At 34.7% G+C, this 16,472-nt stretch overlaps 1 protein-coding gene across 9 annotated transcripts in view; it reads right to left on the bottom strand.

Moving 5' to 3' along the window:
• Positions 1 to 16,472, bottom strand: part of Agbl4 (ATP/GTP binding protein-like 4) — a 1,266,676-nt gene that overhangs the window by 1,072,553 nt on the left and 177,651 nt on the right. For all 9 annotated transcript variants that reach the window (XM_011240657.3, XM_011240658.3, XM_011240653.3 and 6 more), the window contains one exon: positions 11,597 to 11,721. In XM_011240657.3, coding sequence (XP_011238959.1) covers positions 11,597 to 11,721 — 125 coding nt within the window. The remainder of the gene's footprint in view (positions 1 to 11,596; positions 11,722 to 16,472) is intronic.

The raw sequence follows: 16,472 nt of genomic DNA, 5'->3' as shown, positions 1-16,472 counted from the left end.
ACACACACACAAAACAATATATATACACATGCACACCACACACACATGCAACACAATAACAATCTACAAACCCAAATTATAAACTATAAGTGGTATAAAAAAATCAGTAAATCCCACCATGACTGGTACCAAGAACCAGGCTGCCTCACATTTCTTGGATTCAACATTGTACTAGATACTTTCCATATTGGATTGTCTAAAAAAATTATCCTACAAATATGGCTGATCTCTATTCCGGGGTGACATAATTGCTTATGTAAAAATATCAAATTCACTAATACGTTATTAGAGGTGAAACCAGGTCAACAAGGAGGCAGAATATAAGGTTCCATATTATCATATACTGAAAATGTAAAATTAACATTGATTTGCCTTAAAATTCCATTTATATCACCAAAGAAAAATGAAAAGAGCATATTGTGCAGTCAGCATGTATAACACGTATGACTTGAAAAAAACTAAATTATTTCACTTAAGACACTGATAAAAATCTTTGAACAAATGCTACATCACAGCAAATAAGCATAGAACTATAAGTCACCAGGGAATGCAAATTAACTGCATCGTGAGATAGCTAAAAATATCAAAATAGCAGAGGTTCAAAAATATTGGCATTGCCAAGGGTTGACAAGGCTGTTCAACAATGGGACTCTCTCCTTCACTGCTGGATGAAATAAAAACTGATTTAACCATTTGCAAAACAGTTCATAAATTATTATAAAGTTCAATAATCACTTACCATATAACCAATGAATCTTGCTGTCAAGTATTTAGCTTAGTGAAATAAACCTTATATTCATGAACACAAACAAACAGTACACAAATATTTATAGCATATCAATTCACAATTGTTGATTAGAAACGTCTGTGACAAGACTTAATTAAATAAACTGTAGGACTTTCTACTTTAAAAAAATCTTAATTTTTACTCATTACTACTTATTCTTTATCCTAATAATAGAATATAATTTGCTCCAGAGCAAAAAGACCTTCTCTGTCCTCTTTCATGCTTGTTTCTGAGCACCTAACAGGAACAACAAATATTTATTGAGTACAAATTATACAAAACCAACAATTTAGAAGTATTTTTCTGACTGTATATGCAGGGGAAAACTAAAGTCACCATATGGATACATAGGCCCCTAGTTGGTATCTCAATCAGCTGTTTGACAAATCAAGTAAACAGAAAAGAACCTGCTATGTATTGTGGCAGGAGAGATAGTAGATGCACTTTTACTTTAAGATGTTTTCAACTTAGACTGAAACTGGGACAGAGCCCTATCAAGTCAAGGAGTATCCATATTATGTGAGGTGGCTAGAAAACTAAAACATAAGGAGGATAACATACAGCAAAATAGACTGAAAACAAGAGTAAAGAAATTATAATGTTTGCTATCATTTATATGCATAACTGCAAAGTATTCATTATTCTTAAAGTCTTGTTCTGTTTAAAAAAATAACTTCTTTGTTTAACACGCACAGAAAGAGAGAGAGAGAGAGAGAGAGAGAGAGAGAGAGAGAGAGAGAGAGAGAGAGAATCTAATATAATTTACTCAAGGTAACACAGTAAATAATCTTATTACCGAGTCAGAGTTTAATCCAAACAGAAGGATGGTAAAAAGTCATTTCAGAAAGGAAAGAGCACAATGCTGGAGACGTCAAACAACATAGTCTCTGTAAGATACTATTAAAAAGCCCAAGAAGTACTTAAAGCAAGCAGACTAGAGAAGAATCAGACAAGTAAGAATAGCATATACCAGGAGAAGCTTGACTTTACCTTAAGGCAAGAGCAAGCTATTTAAGAGCTGCACCAGTTAAGTAGCAGGATCAGATTGGAACTTTACATGAATTCTCCAGGTGTGGTCTGAAGTAGAGGCTTAAATAACAATATTCTAGGCATAGCAACAGCTTACAACACAATTGCCACAGTCTTGGCAAATGATTATTATAGCAATGGCAAAAGAGCAACAGACGAATTCAAAAAGGAATTTTAAAGTTGGCCACAACCTATTTTATAATCTATAAATAAAGATTTATAATATATTATAACTTATAACCAAAGTAATACTTCCTAATCTAAGTGACATTGAATATATAATTTACAGATGAAAATAACAATAGATTTACCGTGACAATTACTATGATTAGTATCTTTGGATATAAATCCACATAGGAGGAATGTCAGAAAAGTCCCACATTTTGAGATTAAATGACTGCATAAACAGCAGTAACATTCACTGTGACAGGAAATAAAGAGTTAATTTTACAGGGTGAGAGAAGTTGTTTTTTAAACAAGTAGCATAAGATAACCTGTGTAGTTCAGGAGAGTTTAAATTAGAGATAATACTAGAAACGCAAAAAAAAAAAAAAAAAAAAAAGGGAAACAATACGTATGGTACGAAGGGAAAATCCTATGAAAGAGAATCACAAGAGAAGTGATGAGACACCAAGGAAACAATTTCTAACAGTGAAATAGCCACAGTGTCAAGTGCAAGATAAGTTAAGACAGTGGGGACAATGTGCCCACTAAGTTTAACAACATCAAATGATCTATACAATACTGAAAGCCAATTAACAAATACTCTAAAGTTCAATGCTGGCTGTTTCCATAAGACATCGTCACTTCACATTGTAATGATAGTATGTGTCTAAAATAATCATGGGGAAGCATGTAAGCATGAACACAGTGTACCATACACATATTGAGGAAATAATCCCAGACATAGTTCCTAGTTTTATTAACAGTTTCAAGAACCTTAAATTTAATTTTGCAAAACAATGTAAGACAACTCAAACGAATTAAAACATATTCATATATGCTTCACTTATGCTGAAACTGAAGTAATATAGTTGATATGGAAACTCGGAAAGCTTTGTGTTCTGCTATCTTAAATTCGCCTCTTTTTTTTCCCCCAGCATTTCCCTGTATAATCCTGGCTGTCCTGGAATTCACTCTGTAGACCAGAGTGGCCTTGATCTCACAGATCCACCTACCTGTGCCTCCTGAGTGCTGAGACTTAAGATAATTCCTATCTTCTGAATGTTTCCTCAAACAGAAAATTCTTGCTTCATGAAGCACAGCTTATTGTCTATCAAAACCTTAGCTAAAAACAAAAACAAAAAAGTTGCAAACCTATTCAAAAAGAAGGGTTATTTAAATTTAAAATTTTGAAATGTGTCTACAGAAAAGACTTCCTGAATAGAACACTGATATAGCACAGGCTCTAAAAACAATTAACGTACGGGACCTAATGAAAGTGAAAGGCTTCTGTACAGAAAAGACACAAAGCACCTGGCTACAGAATGGGGAAAGACTTTTTTAAACCAACTACACATATACTAGATGGCAAATATCTAAAGTATATAAATAACTAAAAAAAACTGGACATAAAACAATTTAAAATTAGGTACAGATCTAAGTAGAAGGTTCTCAAAAGATGAAACAGAAATGGCTGAGAAACATGTAATGAAATGTTCAACATCTTTAGTCATCAGGGAAATGCAAATCAAAACTACTTTGAGATCTCACCTTACACTAGTCAGAATGGCCAAGATCAATAAAATTAATGACTGCTCATTCTGACAAGGATGTGTAGAACAGAAACACGTATCCATCGCTGGTATGTATGCAAATTTGAACAGCCACTATGGAAATCAATGTGGTGGTTCCTCATATACCACAAGATGCAGCTATAGCACTCTTAAGCATATATCATGAGCTTTACATATTACTACAAAGACACTTGCTTATCTGTATTCATAGTTGTCCTGTTCATAAAAGCCAGGAATTGGAAACAGTCTAGATGTTCATGAACAGATGAATGGATAAAGAGAATGTGGTACATATATATCTTGGAATATATAATCTTGTATGTATTCTGATATGTCTTCATGCTCCTTTTACTTTGTGAAACATATTGTTAAAACTGAATTCATGAGATGTTCTCAGCCAAACAGAGAATCTGCTAGTAAGTTTATCTTCCCCTTATATAATATTAACAAACAGTTGTTTTTAGACACTGTCTCCAGAAACTCAAAACTAAAACCTGAAAGAGACAAGTGCAGTAAGCTGCATGATCTCCAAGATTTTCACTCTGAACACACATCCTAAACTATGTTGTAGAAAAAGACTAGACTTGCCCAAACGCTAAGGCCTACATGATTCCTAGGAGGTCCACAGAGACCAAGGACACAGAGCTCCACATTCCTTCTAGCCCACTTCCCCATCTGGGCCAGAACAGGGACACCCACCCAAATGGTACAGTCTGTGAACCTCCCAGGAGGGCTACAGTAACCAAAGGCACAGGAGGTATGCAGTAACCAGGGACACAGGCAGCCCAATCTTACCAGAGACAACACTGCCTGACTCTAAGGAGACAAACCCTAATTGAGGTCACATACCTGCCTCCAAGGAGACAGGTTTCAGGCAAAGACACCCAGGCCAGTTAATACCAGTGAGAACCAGATGGTCAGAAGCAAGTGCAAGATCTTAAGCAACAAAACCCAATGCAATTTGGCACCATCAGAACCCAGATCTCTCAACATAAAAAACCCTGGCTAACCTAAAATGCATGAAAAGCAAGATAATGACCTAAAATCCAATCTCATGAAGATAATAGAGGCCTTTAAGGAGGACATAAAGAATTCCCTTGAAGGAATACAGAAAAACACAGACAAACATGTAGAAGTCCTGAAAGAAGAAATAAATTCCTTAAAGGAATACATGAAACTACAATCAAGCAGGTGAACAAAACAGTCTAAGAAGTAAAAATGGAAATAGAAACAATAAAGAAAACACAAAGGAAAGCAACCCAGGAGATAGACAACTTAGGAAACAGATCAGGAACTACAGATACAAGCATACCAACAGAATTCAAGAGATGGGAGAGAGAATCTCAAGCATAGCAGATACCATAGAAAATATTGGCACATTGGTCAAACAAAATACAAAGTATAAAAAGCTCCTAATCTAAAATATCCAGGAAAATCAGGACACAATGAAAAGATCAAACCTAGGAATATTAGGAATAGAAGCTGGTGAAGAATCCCAACTCGAAGGGCCAGAAAACATCTTCAACAAAATCATGAAAGAAAATTTCCCTAACCCCCCCCCCAAAAGGGGGATGGGCTTAAACGTACAAGAAGCCTACAGAACACCAAATAGATTGGACCAGAAAAGAAAATCCTCATGTCACATAGTAATCAAAACAATGAATGCACAGAACAAAGAAGGATATTAAAACCTGTAAGGGGAAAGGTTATGTAACATATAAAGGCAGACCTACCAGAATTAGGTCTACCTGGGCTGGCCTCAGTGGGAAAAGAAGAGCTTAGTTCTGGAGAGACTTGAGGCACCAGGGATGGGGGAGGCCTGGTGGGGTGAAGGGAGCTCCCTCTCAGAGGCAAGGGGGAGAAGGAATGGGATGATGAATTGTGGGAGGTGGCACAGGGAGCAGTTCCTGGAATACAAATAAATACAATGTAATACAAATATTAAAAACAAATATAAAGTATTGTTATAACATATGGTTGAAAAAAAACAGAACTTTGAAGAACAGAGAATGGATTTAAGATGATAAAGCTAGAATTACAGAACAGAATATTAGAATAGAAACAATGACAAATAAAAATGTTCCATAAATCTATAGAGGATCACACTGGGCCAGTAGTCTATATGAAAAAGTGTACAGATACAGGATAAGATTCTATGGAAATGAATAAGAATCATTGAGGAGAAAGTTACTGCAAAGAAATAACACAGTCCTAAAGTAGAGAGTATTACAGGTCTGCCTTTCAACACTTAAAGCCACCTTGTGGCTATGATGAAATAGCTCCTTCTATACACACCCAGTTTCTAAAATCAAGGAGCTAAAATAGAATAGAATATACATAAATTGGAAAATGGGCACCGAAATTTGGAGATTCCCATGAAAGACTTAAGTGAATAGCTTCACTCTGAGGTAAGCCATGATTTTCAAGGGTTCAGAGATATCCATGCTATGATCAGAATAGCACTGATGATCTGAATCAGAGGGACTTTCAGTGAGTCGTGTCTGCACAATAGGGTTAAATTGCCATCACTACATTATGCCTTCCCTAGCAAAGCTTCAAAGTAAACCCCAAAGAGCAATCAGTTCTACATGTATTACAAAGAAACAATTTTTAATAATAAAATAATTTCCTTTTGAGAGAGAGGGTATTTCTTACCCAAGGCTGGCACCACACCCCTCAAGTAACTGGGACTACGGTTACAAGCTGCCACATATGTCTTATTTAAATGATGTCACATCAACTCATTATTATTCTTTTTTTGTATATAGAAAAAACTTTGGCCATGCCCAGATAAAACAGGTTTTATAAGTAGAGAAAAAGAAACAAAATTCAAAAAGCAAATGTGTTCCATTCTAGAGTGTTGTTACCAGAAAGCAATTAATTCTTTATGACTAGAGACCTGGGAGACTTTGCCATAAACTATTTATATGACTGAGGACTCAAAGTGAAGAAAATAGTTTATTCTGAATATGTGGATATTTGATTAAAGAAGACAATTCCAATCAAGAAGTATAAAGAAAGACACTTCATTCAATACTGATAGGAAAAAAATAGCATAAACTTTAAACAACACAAATTGGTTCTCTAAGAAACACATAGCCTTGGTCCAATAGCTTCCCTTCAAAGAAAATTTTCCAAAAGATGTCATTTGAATAATATTTCCTGTATTTTCAACAATACCATTTGAAATAATGCAAATAAACAATAATCTTTGTATTCAGCATTAAGGAATCAGTGTTCTGGTAAAGAGCTGTTTGTTATGTTTGCAAAAATTTAATGACATAAGAAAAACTGCAATGATGCTTAGGTTCTTAAAAGCAATATATTAAAGTATATTTATAACACAAATCAAATATAATCCAAAACTGAGCATAGAGAATATAACTAACTTAATATTATTTACTTCAAACTAGGAGAAATGATATGTCTCTGTTTCACTTTCTGCTTCTAAAAATTATCTATATAGTCCATGTTTATTACATTAAGCATTGGCTGCTTTTGTAATCAGGAAAGATAAATTTAGGGTATAAAAAATGTTACGTGAATGATAACAGCTTAAATAGCCCAGGGATGTCATTTCATTTTTTCTTATTGGCTAAAATTCTATCCTAAGGATTTAAATAGAAAGACTTGCTTTTACCTCACACAAGTGTTCTGCTGCATCAATAATGCATTTCCACATAAGAATATTTAATATCAGTTTTTGGAGAGAAAAATTACTTTTTCATAAAGGTACCAGGACATTTAGTTTCTATCAACTCTTTCAAATGTACTATTTAACAACTACTTTTGCAGGGCTAATATGTCAGTCCTGTGATACAGAAGTGCGTGTTCCAAGCTTTTATCTCTTCCTCAAAACATCAAAGAAAATAACCCCAGAGCTAGCCCTGCATGTACAGTACATTTGATTCTTTGATTTTTAAAATTCCTTTAATGGACTCTGCCTGTGATGACTAATATTTTCTTGTCTGCTAGTACCAAACACCAAATAAGGTTCTTGAGATTACATTTGCGCAGCTCCCATTTTAACGGAAATTGGAAAGATATGGAAAGAGATTATAGGATGAGATATTGTAAAAGCAGATCTCACAAGTCAAACTTAATAGCAAAACCATTCTCTCTCATGTAAGCAACCATGAAAACAAATATCCGGTGTGCTAGGGATAGACACAGTATCTCTCTAGTAGATCTGTTTGCCTTCTTGAGACAGATTTCCATAACTTCATAATGTGGTTAGAGTTGGTGAGACAGTGGCCATACAAAGATAGTGAATGAATGAAGCATCAGGCTCAAAAAAAAAAAAAAAAAAAAAAAAAAAAAAAAAAAAAAAAAACAACAAAAAAACAAAAACAAAAAACAAAAAACCTAGATAAACACATATAAGGCTTCAAAGTGTAACAAGCATATGATAGTATTGTTTATGTAGTTAGAACCCAGAGGGGCAAATTAAATATCAGCTATAACAACATTAAAATAAGTATTCATAAACATACCCAATTCTCTTCTGAAAAAAAAAAAAACCCTTAGAACAATCTATGATACTCTATTATTGAATTCCTAGAAAAGAATGCCACACTATGGTTCTGACATTTCATTTCAAAGAATAAAATGGACACTCTCTAAGCAAATTAGAAGAGCAAACAAAATATTCAAAATGCACGAGAAACTTTCCCAACAGTCTGTGTTAGGTAGCAAAACTGAAGGAATTGATTTTCTCCAAATTTCAAATAATCATATCCCTGCTCCTTTACTAGTTAATATAAGCTACATACAGACTGTTCATGGAGTCTGAAGTGAATAGGAAACATGGGTTAGTCCTAATTTGGCCCAACATTTAAGAAATAGTGTAAGTGCAGGATCTAGGTCTCTATTTAACAATAAAATAAAAAATAACCAGCCCCTCTTCTAGCAGTTAATGGCTTCTTAGATGCAAAAGGAAAGCTGAAGAATATAAGCAATAAACACGAGACCCCAATGGAAGAGTCAAGGAAAGGATTTAAGGAGCTGTAGGGGTTTGCAACCCCATAGACAGAACAACATCAACCAACCAGACTCCCCAGAGCTCCCAGGGACTAAACCACCAACCAAAGAGTACACATGGAGGGACCCATGGTTCCAGCCGCATATGTAGCAGAGAATGGCCTTGTCCAGCATCAATGGAAGGAGAGGCCCTTGGTCCTTGGAAAGCTTAATTACCCATTGTAGGGGAATGCCAGGGCAGGGAAGTGGGACTGGGTGAGTGGGTGGGGTGCTCCCTCATAGTAGCACGGGGAGGGAAATGGGATAGGAGATTTCCAGAAGGGGAAACTGGGAAAGGGAATAACATTTGAAATGTAATAGATAAAATATCCAATAAAACAATAAGTGAGGGGAAAAAAGCAGACACACTGAAGTACAGCTTGCTCAGAAGTGGAGTGTTTGTATAGTGTGCATACATTGAGTCTGATTCTCAGCCCTACAAAATTCTACCATAGGAAATATAAAATCTCAAATGCTCTTTAAAAATGACAAATATGTAGAAATGTTACCAAACATTTATAGATACCCTCTCAGTCTCACTAAGAAAAGACACAAGCTATTACTATTACTAGTCTGACAATAATTGCTTGATAAATTATACAAAAATTGAAATTTATGAAAATGATAGTTAATAAAACATGCACTGAAAAGGCTTTTCCAAGGAATGAAAAATTAAGAGTGTAATTCCTCAATAATCATTAGACAAAAGGCACACAACAACTGAAGGGATCACTCTGCTTCTCTTTTCATTCAGCTACACTGTCTTGTTTAGACACATTCCTTCACCCTCACCTGCTCCCGCTCTTCCCTTTGCAATGCATCACCCAAGAGTGTGAACTGCTTGCATTAAAAATCAGATTAAAAAAGAATATAAACTATGTAAGAAAGAGAAGTGTGGTCCTTTTTATGGATGTGGATATCCTGGCACATTTATATGGCATTTTTGAAAAGTTTCCCTTCATTTGTGTAAACTGCCTGCATAATAGTTGTTTGCTTTTCAGAGGAGTGTGTGTGTGACAAATCTAACTCACCAAGCTGCATTAGCAACAGCAACAGAAGAAGAGGATATATGTCCACTTCCTGATAGAAAGTGATGCTTGCAGGAAGCCAACAGAAGACTTTGGAAAAGTATTTTGAAGATTACTGGTTATTTTGTGGAATAAACCTGGAGTCAGGAGAGCCACTGTACATGGTCAAAAAGAAGAATGTGCATGATAATACCATGGAAATGGCCAATAGACTTGGTAATGTAAAATTCGGTAGAAGCAAGAAACAAGGCAAGGACTTAGAGTTGCCAAGGGTGGAGGGGTCTGTGTGTGAGCTTCAGCTCTTTTCTCACCTTCCCCATAGGCTGAAACTCTGAAGTATCATATTTACCAATATACAGATACCTTTCTATATCCAGTTCCCACCAGGTAGCCTCTAAAACTTAAAAAAAAAAATGGCATGTTCCTCAGTGCTGTGTCTGTGGTACTCCAGAGAATTGTGACAATTAGTTGAAAAGTGCACTGTCCTTCCTCTTCTGCTGAGGCAGAGAGGCCAAACCTATTCTATCTTGGGACTAGCCTCTAACTTAAAAAGAAAAAAAAAAAGAGGCCTGAGAACTTGACCAGAACTTGACCTGCAGCTGAACCCAGGTACTTGATACCCAAGTACCAAGTACCAAGCTTGTCCTTGGCCCATATCAAGAATTACTCCCTAGCTACTTCCTAGCAACAGTTAAACAATGTCTGATTGTTAATTAATGTCTGATTGTTTCAGATGTACTTTCAGACCATTTGTGATTGTTCAGTCTTGCTTCAAGACACCCACCTGTCAGCTTACAATAGTCATTCTACTAAATACTCACCAGGCTGGACACCCCCTCATGTACTCCCATTCCCTATAAAACCTTATCCTGCTGAGGGTTCAGGCTGTTCCACTTTCCCATCCTGCTGTGTCAGGGTTAGGTTGGAGGAGAGCCCAACCTCAAACTTGTAATAAAGAGACCCTAATGTGATTACACTGGAAACGGCTCTTTGGTGGTCTTTTGGGGTTCACAAATGCTTCCTGGCACATCAAGGCTAAGATGCCAGGAACAGCATAGTGTCAAGAAAGAGCCCATGAGTACCTGAATTCCAGAAACTTCCAGGCCCCAAAACATGAATCAAGCTGTAACTGAAAAGCACAGGGAGATGCACACAGCACTGACTGATTCAGGGAGAACCAAAACAAGCCCCTCACTTTCTCTCTGGTATTGTTGATAAAGATGATCTTAGGCAAGAAGGGGTGGTGCTTTTCATGGCCAGGCTTCCATATGCTTACAAGAACCATAGAATCACTATGCCTGTACAATTAGAGCAGTCTGTTTGTTTGCAGATGTCTGAATGGAATAAAGTTGCAATATTTATTAGAATTAGACTTTGCTAATGCATATGTACTTTATCACTCTATTTTTATCAATATCCTCTCATGAAAAACAAGTTTTCAAAAGTATTATGAATCACTGGCAGTTGGAAAGTAAACCTGAAGAAATCAAGATTAAAGCAGATTAATATAGTCATAAAATTGAAAGATGGACAAAAAAATACAAGGTTTCCCAGAATCACCAGATAATAAAATAGCTTTGAATTCCCAAAGCCACACACTTTAGGGGAGATACTCTGTTGTAAGAGTTATACAGCCTTAAAAATATGAATATCCCGTTGAATAAAAGAAGAGCTTTTTCTGAGATGGGGCTTATGAGAAATGTCTTTCTGGAACTTGACAGAGATAATGTAACAGCATCTTAGATACAGAAAGCAACAGGCACTTCCAGTGTTCCCTTATGGTTGTTCCACAAGAAATCTTCACATAGAAGGATCAGTAAACAACCCACTTTTCCTTAGATAAAAGTTTTCATTAATTCATTCCCATCAGGAAACATAAGTCAACATTTTATCCGCTACTCACTGTCTCTGCTACAGCCAGAGGTTTAATAGCTGTTGAAGAAAGCAAACTAGGTTCCTTCTCTAAGATCACACTTGATAGTCCCCATTTCCCTCACCTGCAATTCTTTCACATTTTCAACAGTAAAGTTGAACCAGACTCGGAAGCGTGGATTACAGGTGTCCGGCCTAATGAACAGATCATACTCAAAATCAGAGACTTGCTCAACCCGGCCGAGGTTACCTATAACAAAACATAAGAGAATTGTTTTAATAGGAGGTCATGCATCTCAACAATATTATGAGCACTGATACTAGTCCTAATCTTTGTTTGACACTCTTTAGACTGTTTGATTTAATCAAGACCAAAGACTTGCCTATTAGTTTTCTTTCCTTGTATTCATAATCCTCAAGGAGATTCTTTATATAAAAATGATTTTTGGATTTTTATTATCAAAATGTTTATTAAGACACTATTTTTAAAGACAGAGTATTTATTACACAATGACAATAAATATGAGGTCAAATTATTTAGCTTTACATTTTTTGAGTAACCATGAAAACTTCATTTAAAATTTCCCATTTTTTTCTCATTATAAACTAAAGATTATTAGACTGTAAAGATGGCTCAGTGTATAAAGATGTTTGATACTGAGGTTGACAATGAGGATTTAATACCAGGATCCACAAAATGAAAGAAGAACCAACTCCTTCAGGAAGTTCTCTTGGCATACATCCACCACTGCACACTACACAAAATACATAAAAAATATAATAATGTAGAAATTGCAGAAAATGAAATATAAGTACTTGCTCCTATATTCAAGGAGAAAATCTACATTTTAACTTTAGTGCAATTAAGAAATAAATTTTAGTAGAAAATTAATATTTCTTGGTTTTAATATATGATATAGACTGTCCTGAAGGCTAAGTATACCTACCAATCAATTTAGACCTCAAAACAACATTCATGAATGGGTGTCCTTTAACACTTGCTCGGGTACACAAATCGGAAATACTCTTGCTATCTCATTTTACATACAAGAAAAACATGGCATAAATAACTGAAATAACTCCAAAGTTATATAATAAGTAATGAGCATTCACAAGTTATTTGAATACAAATAGCAAATCTCTAACCACTAGTGACCAAATTCTACAGCAGTTTACATAACAGACCTGGCATAGGTAACATAGAAATATAAATGGAAGTATATTTTAAATCATTATACTTGATATATACTCCATTATTAAAGCAATTTTGGACAACTGAAATTTTCATATTCTAAAATGTACAGAATAATATTCATTCCAATATTAAAAGAAGTATATCACTTTTGTTTTAACAGCTGGACAGAATACATGGAAAAAGAAATCTTTAAATTGTTACTATGTACAGAGTTCTTAATAATTATATAACAGTCTCTCTAGAAATGTGAAATTTCAAAATGACTTTCTTCATGTTACTAAATCTTTACCTTGATCCAATAATGATGAATCTGAAACTCAAAAGTACTTAGTGACTATTCAAATGCATACTAAAGCATCAGAAAAAGACTTTGAAATGAAGACTTCTGATTCTATTGTTCTTTCATCACACTGTAACTATATATCCATTTTCCTGAAATACTTCAATTCTGTATCATATTATGGTTTTATGGAAACATATTTAAAAATATAGTAGCAATATTTTTATTTATTTAAATAAACAATAAGGAAAAGAATGAAGCAAAATCAAAACCATTATGGGCAAATAGGAAAAAATAGGATACATATTTTAAGCTCAAATATATTAAATGGCTCAAATATAAAAGGATTAAATATTCAAATTTATACCAAACCAGTCACATTATGCTAAGCAAACTAATTCAGAATCATAAAGAAAATGTTATATGATATTAATATGCTACAGAACATTAAAATTAAGTCAAATTTGTAAAGATAGACTTAGATCATGCATGGAAGACTTTAAAATGATTACTAGAAATGAACAAGGATAACTCATGGTTTTAAAAAAGATTAATCCCTCCTATTCACAGTAGCCTCAAAAAATAAAATACTTTGAAAAAAAACTTAATCAAAGAATTGAAAGACCTTTGCAATGAAAATTTTGAAACACTGAAGAAATAGATTGAAGAAGACAGTGAAAATAGATCATCCATGCTCATTATAGATCAGCATTATTAATAAAGGTGAAAAGAGCTATGCTACAGAAAGGAATCCACAGAGTCAATGCAAGCCTCCATCAAAAGGAAAGGCCTTTAACAAAAATCTCACATTTCATAAAGTCCTGAGAATCTAGGAATACAAAGGGCATAGCTCAATATAATAAAGGTAATACAAGCTTATAGCCAATAAGATGATAAAGAAAAACTCAAGGCATCTCCACTAAAATTAGGAACTAGATAATAATGTCCACTCTCTTCACTCCTGTTCAAAATAGAGCAAAATGTCTTAGCTAAGGCATTAAGACACAAGGATAGAAATAAGAAAGAAAAAATATCAAAATACTTCTACTTGAAGATGATACAGTTCTATAAATGAAGATGTTAAGGATCTATGTTAAAACTCCTATGTTTTACATGTTGAGTAAAGTAGGAAGATACAAAATTAACAGAGAAAATCACCAGCCTTTCTATAAACCACAACAAGCATAGCAAAAAATAAAATAAAAGAAAAGAAAAGAAAAGAAAAGAAAAGAAAAGAAAAGAAAAGAAATCAGGAAAACAATCCCATATACAATAGCATCAAAATTAAAAATTTGGAATAAATCTAACCAAAGAAGTAAAAGCCTTGGATAATGAAAGCTTCAAAGCACAATAATGGAAAGTAAAGATGATACCAGAAGCTGGAAACCCATCTCAAGTACTAGTGAGATTGATACAATGAAAATCCCCACCCTACCTCCTAACCAAAAGCAATCTACAATCTCAATGAACACCATCAAAATTCCAATGCATTTGATTTATCACAGAAGTTGAAAACAAAATCTCAAAACATAAATTCAGACATAAAAAAACAGGATGCAATATTAATTATCAATAATAAAAAACAGTTAGATGTATGCACATGATTGCAAGTCCTACTATATAACTACTACAATAAAAACAACATGATACAGTTTTAAAAACAGACACTTGAATAATGGAATAGAATAGAAGACACAAATATAAGTCCATGCTCCTAAAACTTCCTAAATTTTGGCAAAATGGAGACCAAATATATACTGGAAAAAGGACAGCATCTTCAATAAATGCTGCTGGTAAAACTAAATAATTACATATAGAACAAAACTACATTCTTGTCTCTTACTATACAGAAAACTAAGCTTCAACTAGACCAAGGATACCAACAAAGGAATGATACTCTGAACCTGTTAGGATAGGAAAAAAGAATAGTCTTCAACATACAGGTACAGGGAAGGAATTTATTAACAGAACACATACAGTACAGGCATTAAAACCAATAATTGACAAATGAGATCCCATGAAACTAAAATCTTTTATACTGCAAAAAACATCATTATTCTAGTGAAGAGGTAGCCTACAAAATGTGGAAAGGGTACACCAGATAAGTTTGACAGAGGGTTAATGTCTAGAATATACAAAGAACACAAACACAAAAATATCAAAAACAACCGAATTAAAGGTTAGGAGATGGTAATAAAAATAAAATTCTAAAAATGGTGAACATAAACATAGTTGTCCACTGTTCAGTTAAATAAGACAGTACAAAGTGAAAATGTCCAAGATTCTTCATCCCAGTAGCAAATTAAAAATACTTTGAGACTGCATCTTAGCACAGTCAAAATGACAGACACCAAAACAACAAACAAGAAATGCTAGCAAGGATGTGGGGAAATGAGACCCTTATTCACTTCTCATGGAAAATGCAAACTTAAGAAGTCATAATAGAAATGCATATTATTCTCAAAAAAGCTAAAAGTAGAAGTGCCATATTACTCAGCTATACCACTCACTTCTTTTTCTGTCCAGGAGACTCAACCTTCTATTCCACAGGCACTTGCAAGGCCAATCATTATCACTCCATTCACAATAACGAGGAGATGGAATCCATCTAAATGGCCCTCAGCTGACAAATTGGGTAATGATAATGTGGTACTATTCACAACGTAAAACTCTTCATTGGTAAAGGAAAATGGAATCATGAACTTTGTGGGTAAATGGATGGAACTAAATTACCAAGTAAACTAGCATAGATTTAAAAAGACAAGTGACAGGTTTTCTCAATTTGTGGATATTAGTTCAACAGCCTACTCCAGAGACAACCTAGTCCAGAGACGCTTATTCAAGCAAACACATTGCTGCCCTATTCACAGAAGCCAGAAAATGAAAACAATCTAAACATCTTTCAAATGATGAATGGACAATGAAAACATATTCAATGAATTTCTAGCCGGCTGTAAAGAAAACTAAAATGATGAAACTTTGCAGGTAAATGGATAGAGCTAGGAAAAAAAAAAACATCTGGAATGAGCTACCGACTACATGTTCTCTCCCATATAAGGATGATAGCTTTGAATAATAAGTTATTTTAAACTGAAGTACCCACCGAGGTCAGACAACTAGAAAAGGACCATAGTGATGGGTATGTTCAGGGAATAGGGATAGAAGGTAGATAGTATTAAGAGAGAATGATAAATAGGGGAGCAGCAAGGGTCAATTAGGGTGAGAGACATTAGGGTGAGAGACAGGAGGGCAAGGTAGAGTAGGGAGTATAGGAAGAAATAACATTAAAGAATTTTGAAAAAAGCCATCTGGAGACCTACTACTGTAGAAGCACAAGATAGAGCCAGCCAAAATCCAAGCATGATAAGGGAGGTGGGTATTCATGAAGTCCAACTCCTAGATAAGTAGCTACTGGCAATTAATGACTGTCAGGGTTGGGGATTAGGTTTCCTTCAAGGATGCAACCCTTACGGGGCTACCTATGTATCAGCAGACAGCCCTATACCCATCCACAAATAGAAGCACT

The sequence above is a fragment of the Mus musculus genome, chromosome 4 (assembly GCF_000001635.26).
Source record: "Mus musculus strain C57BL/6J chromosome 4, GRCm38.p6 C57BL/6J".
NCBI classification, from domain to species: Eukaryota; Metazoa; Chordata; class Mammalia; order Rodentia; family Muridae; genus Mus; species Mus musculus.
The sequence above is the reverse complement of the archived record's forward strand: the minus strand, read 5'-3'. Positions and strand labels throughout refer to the sequence as shown.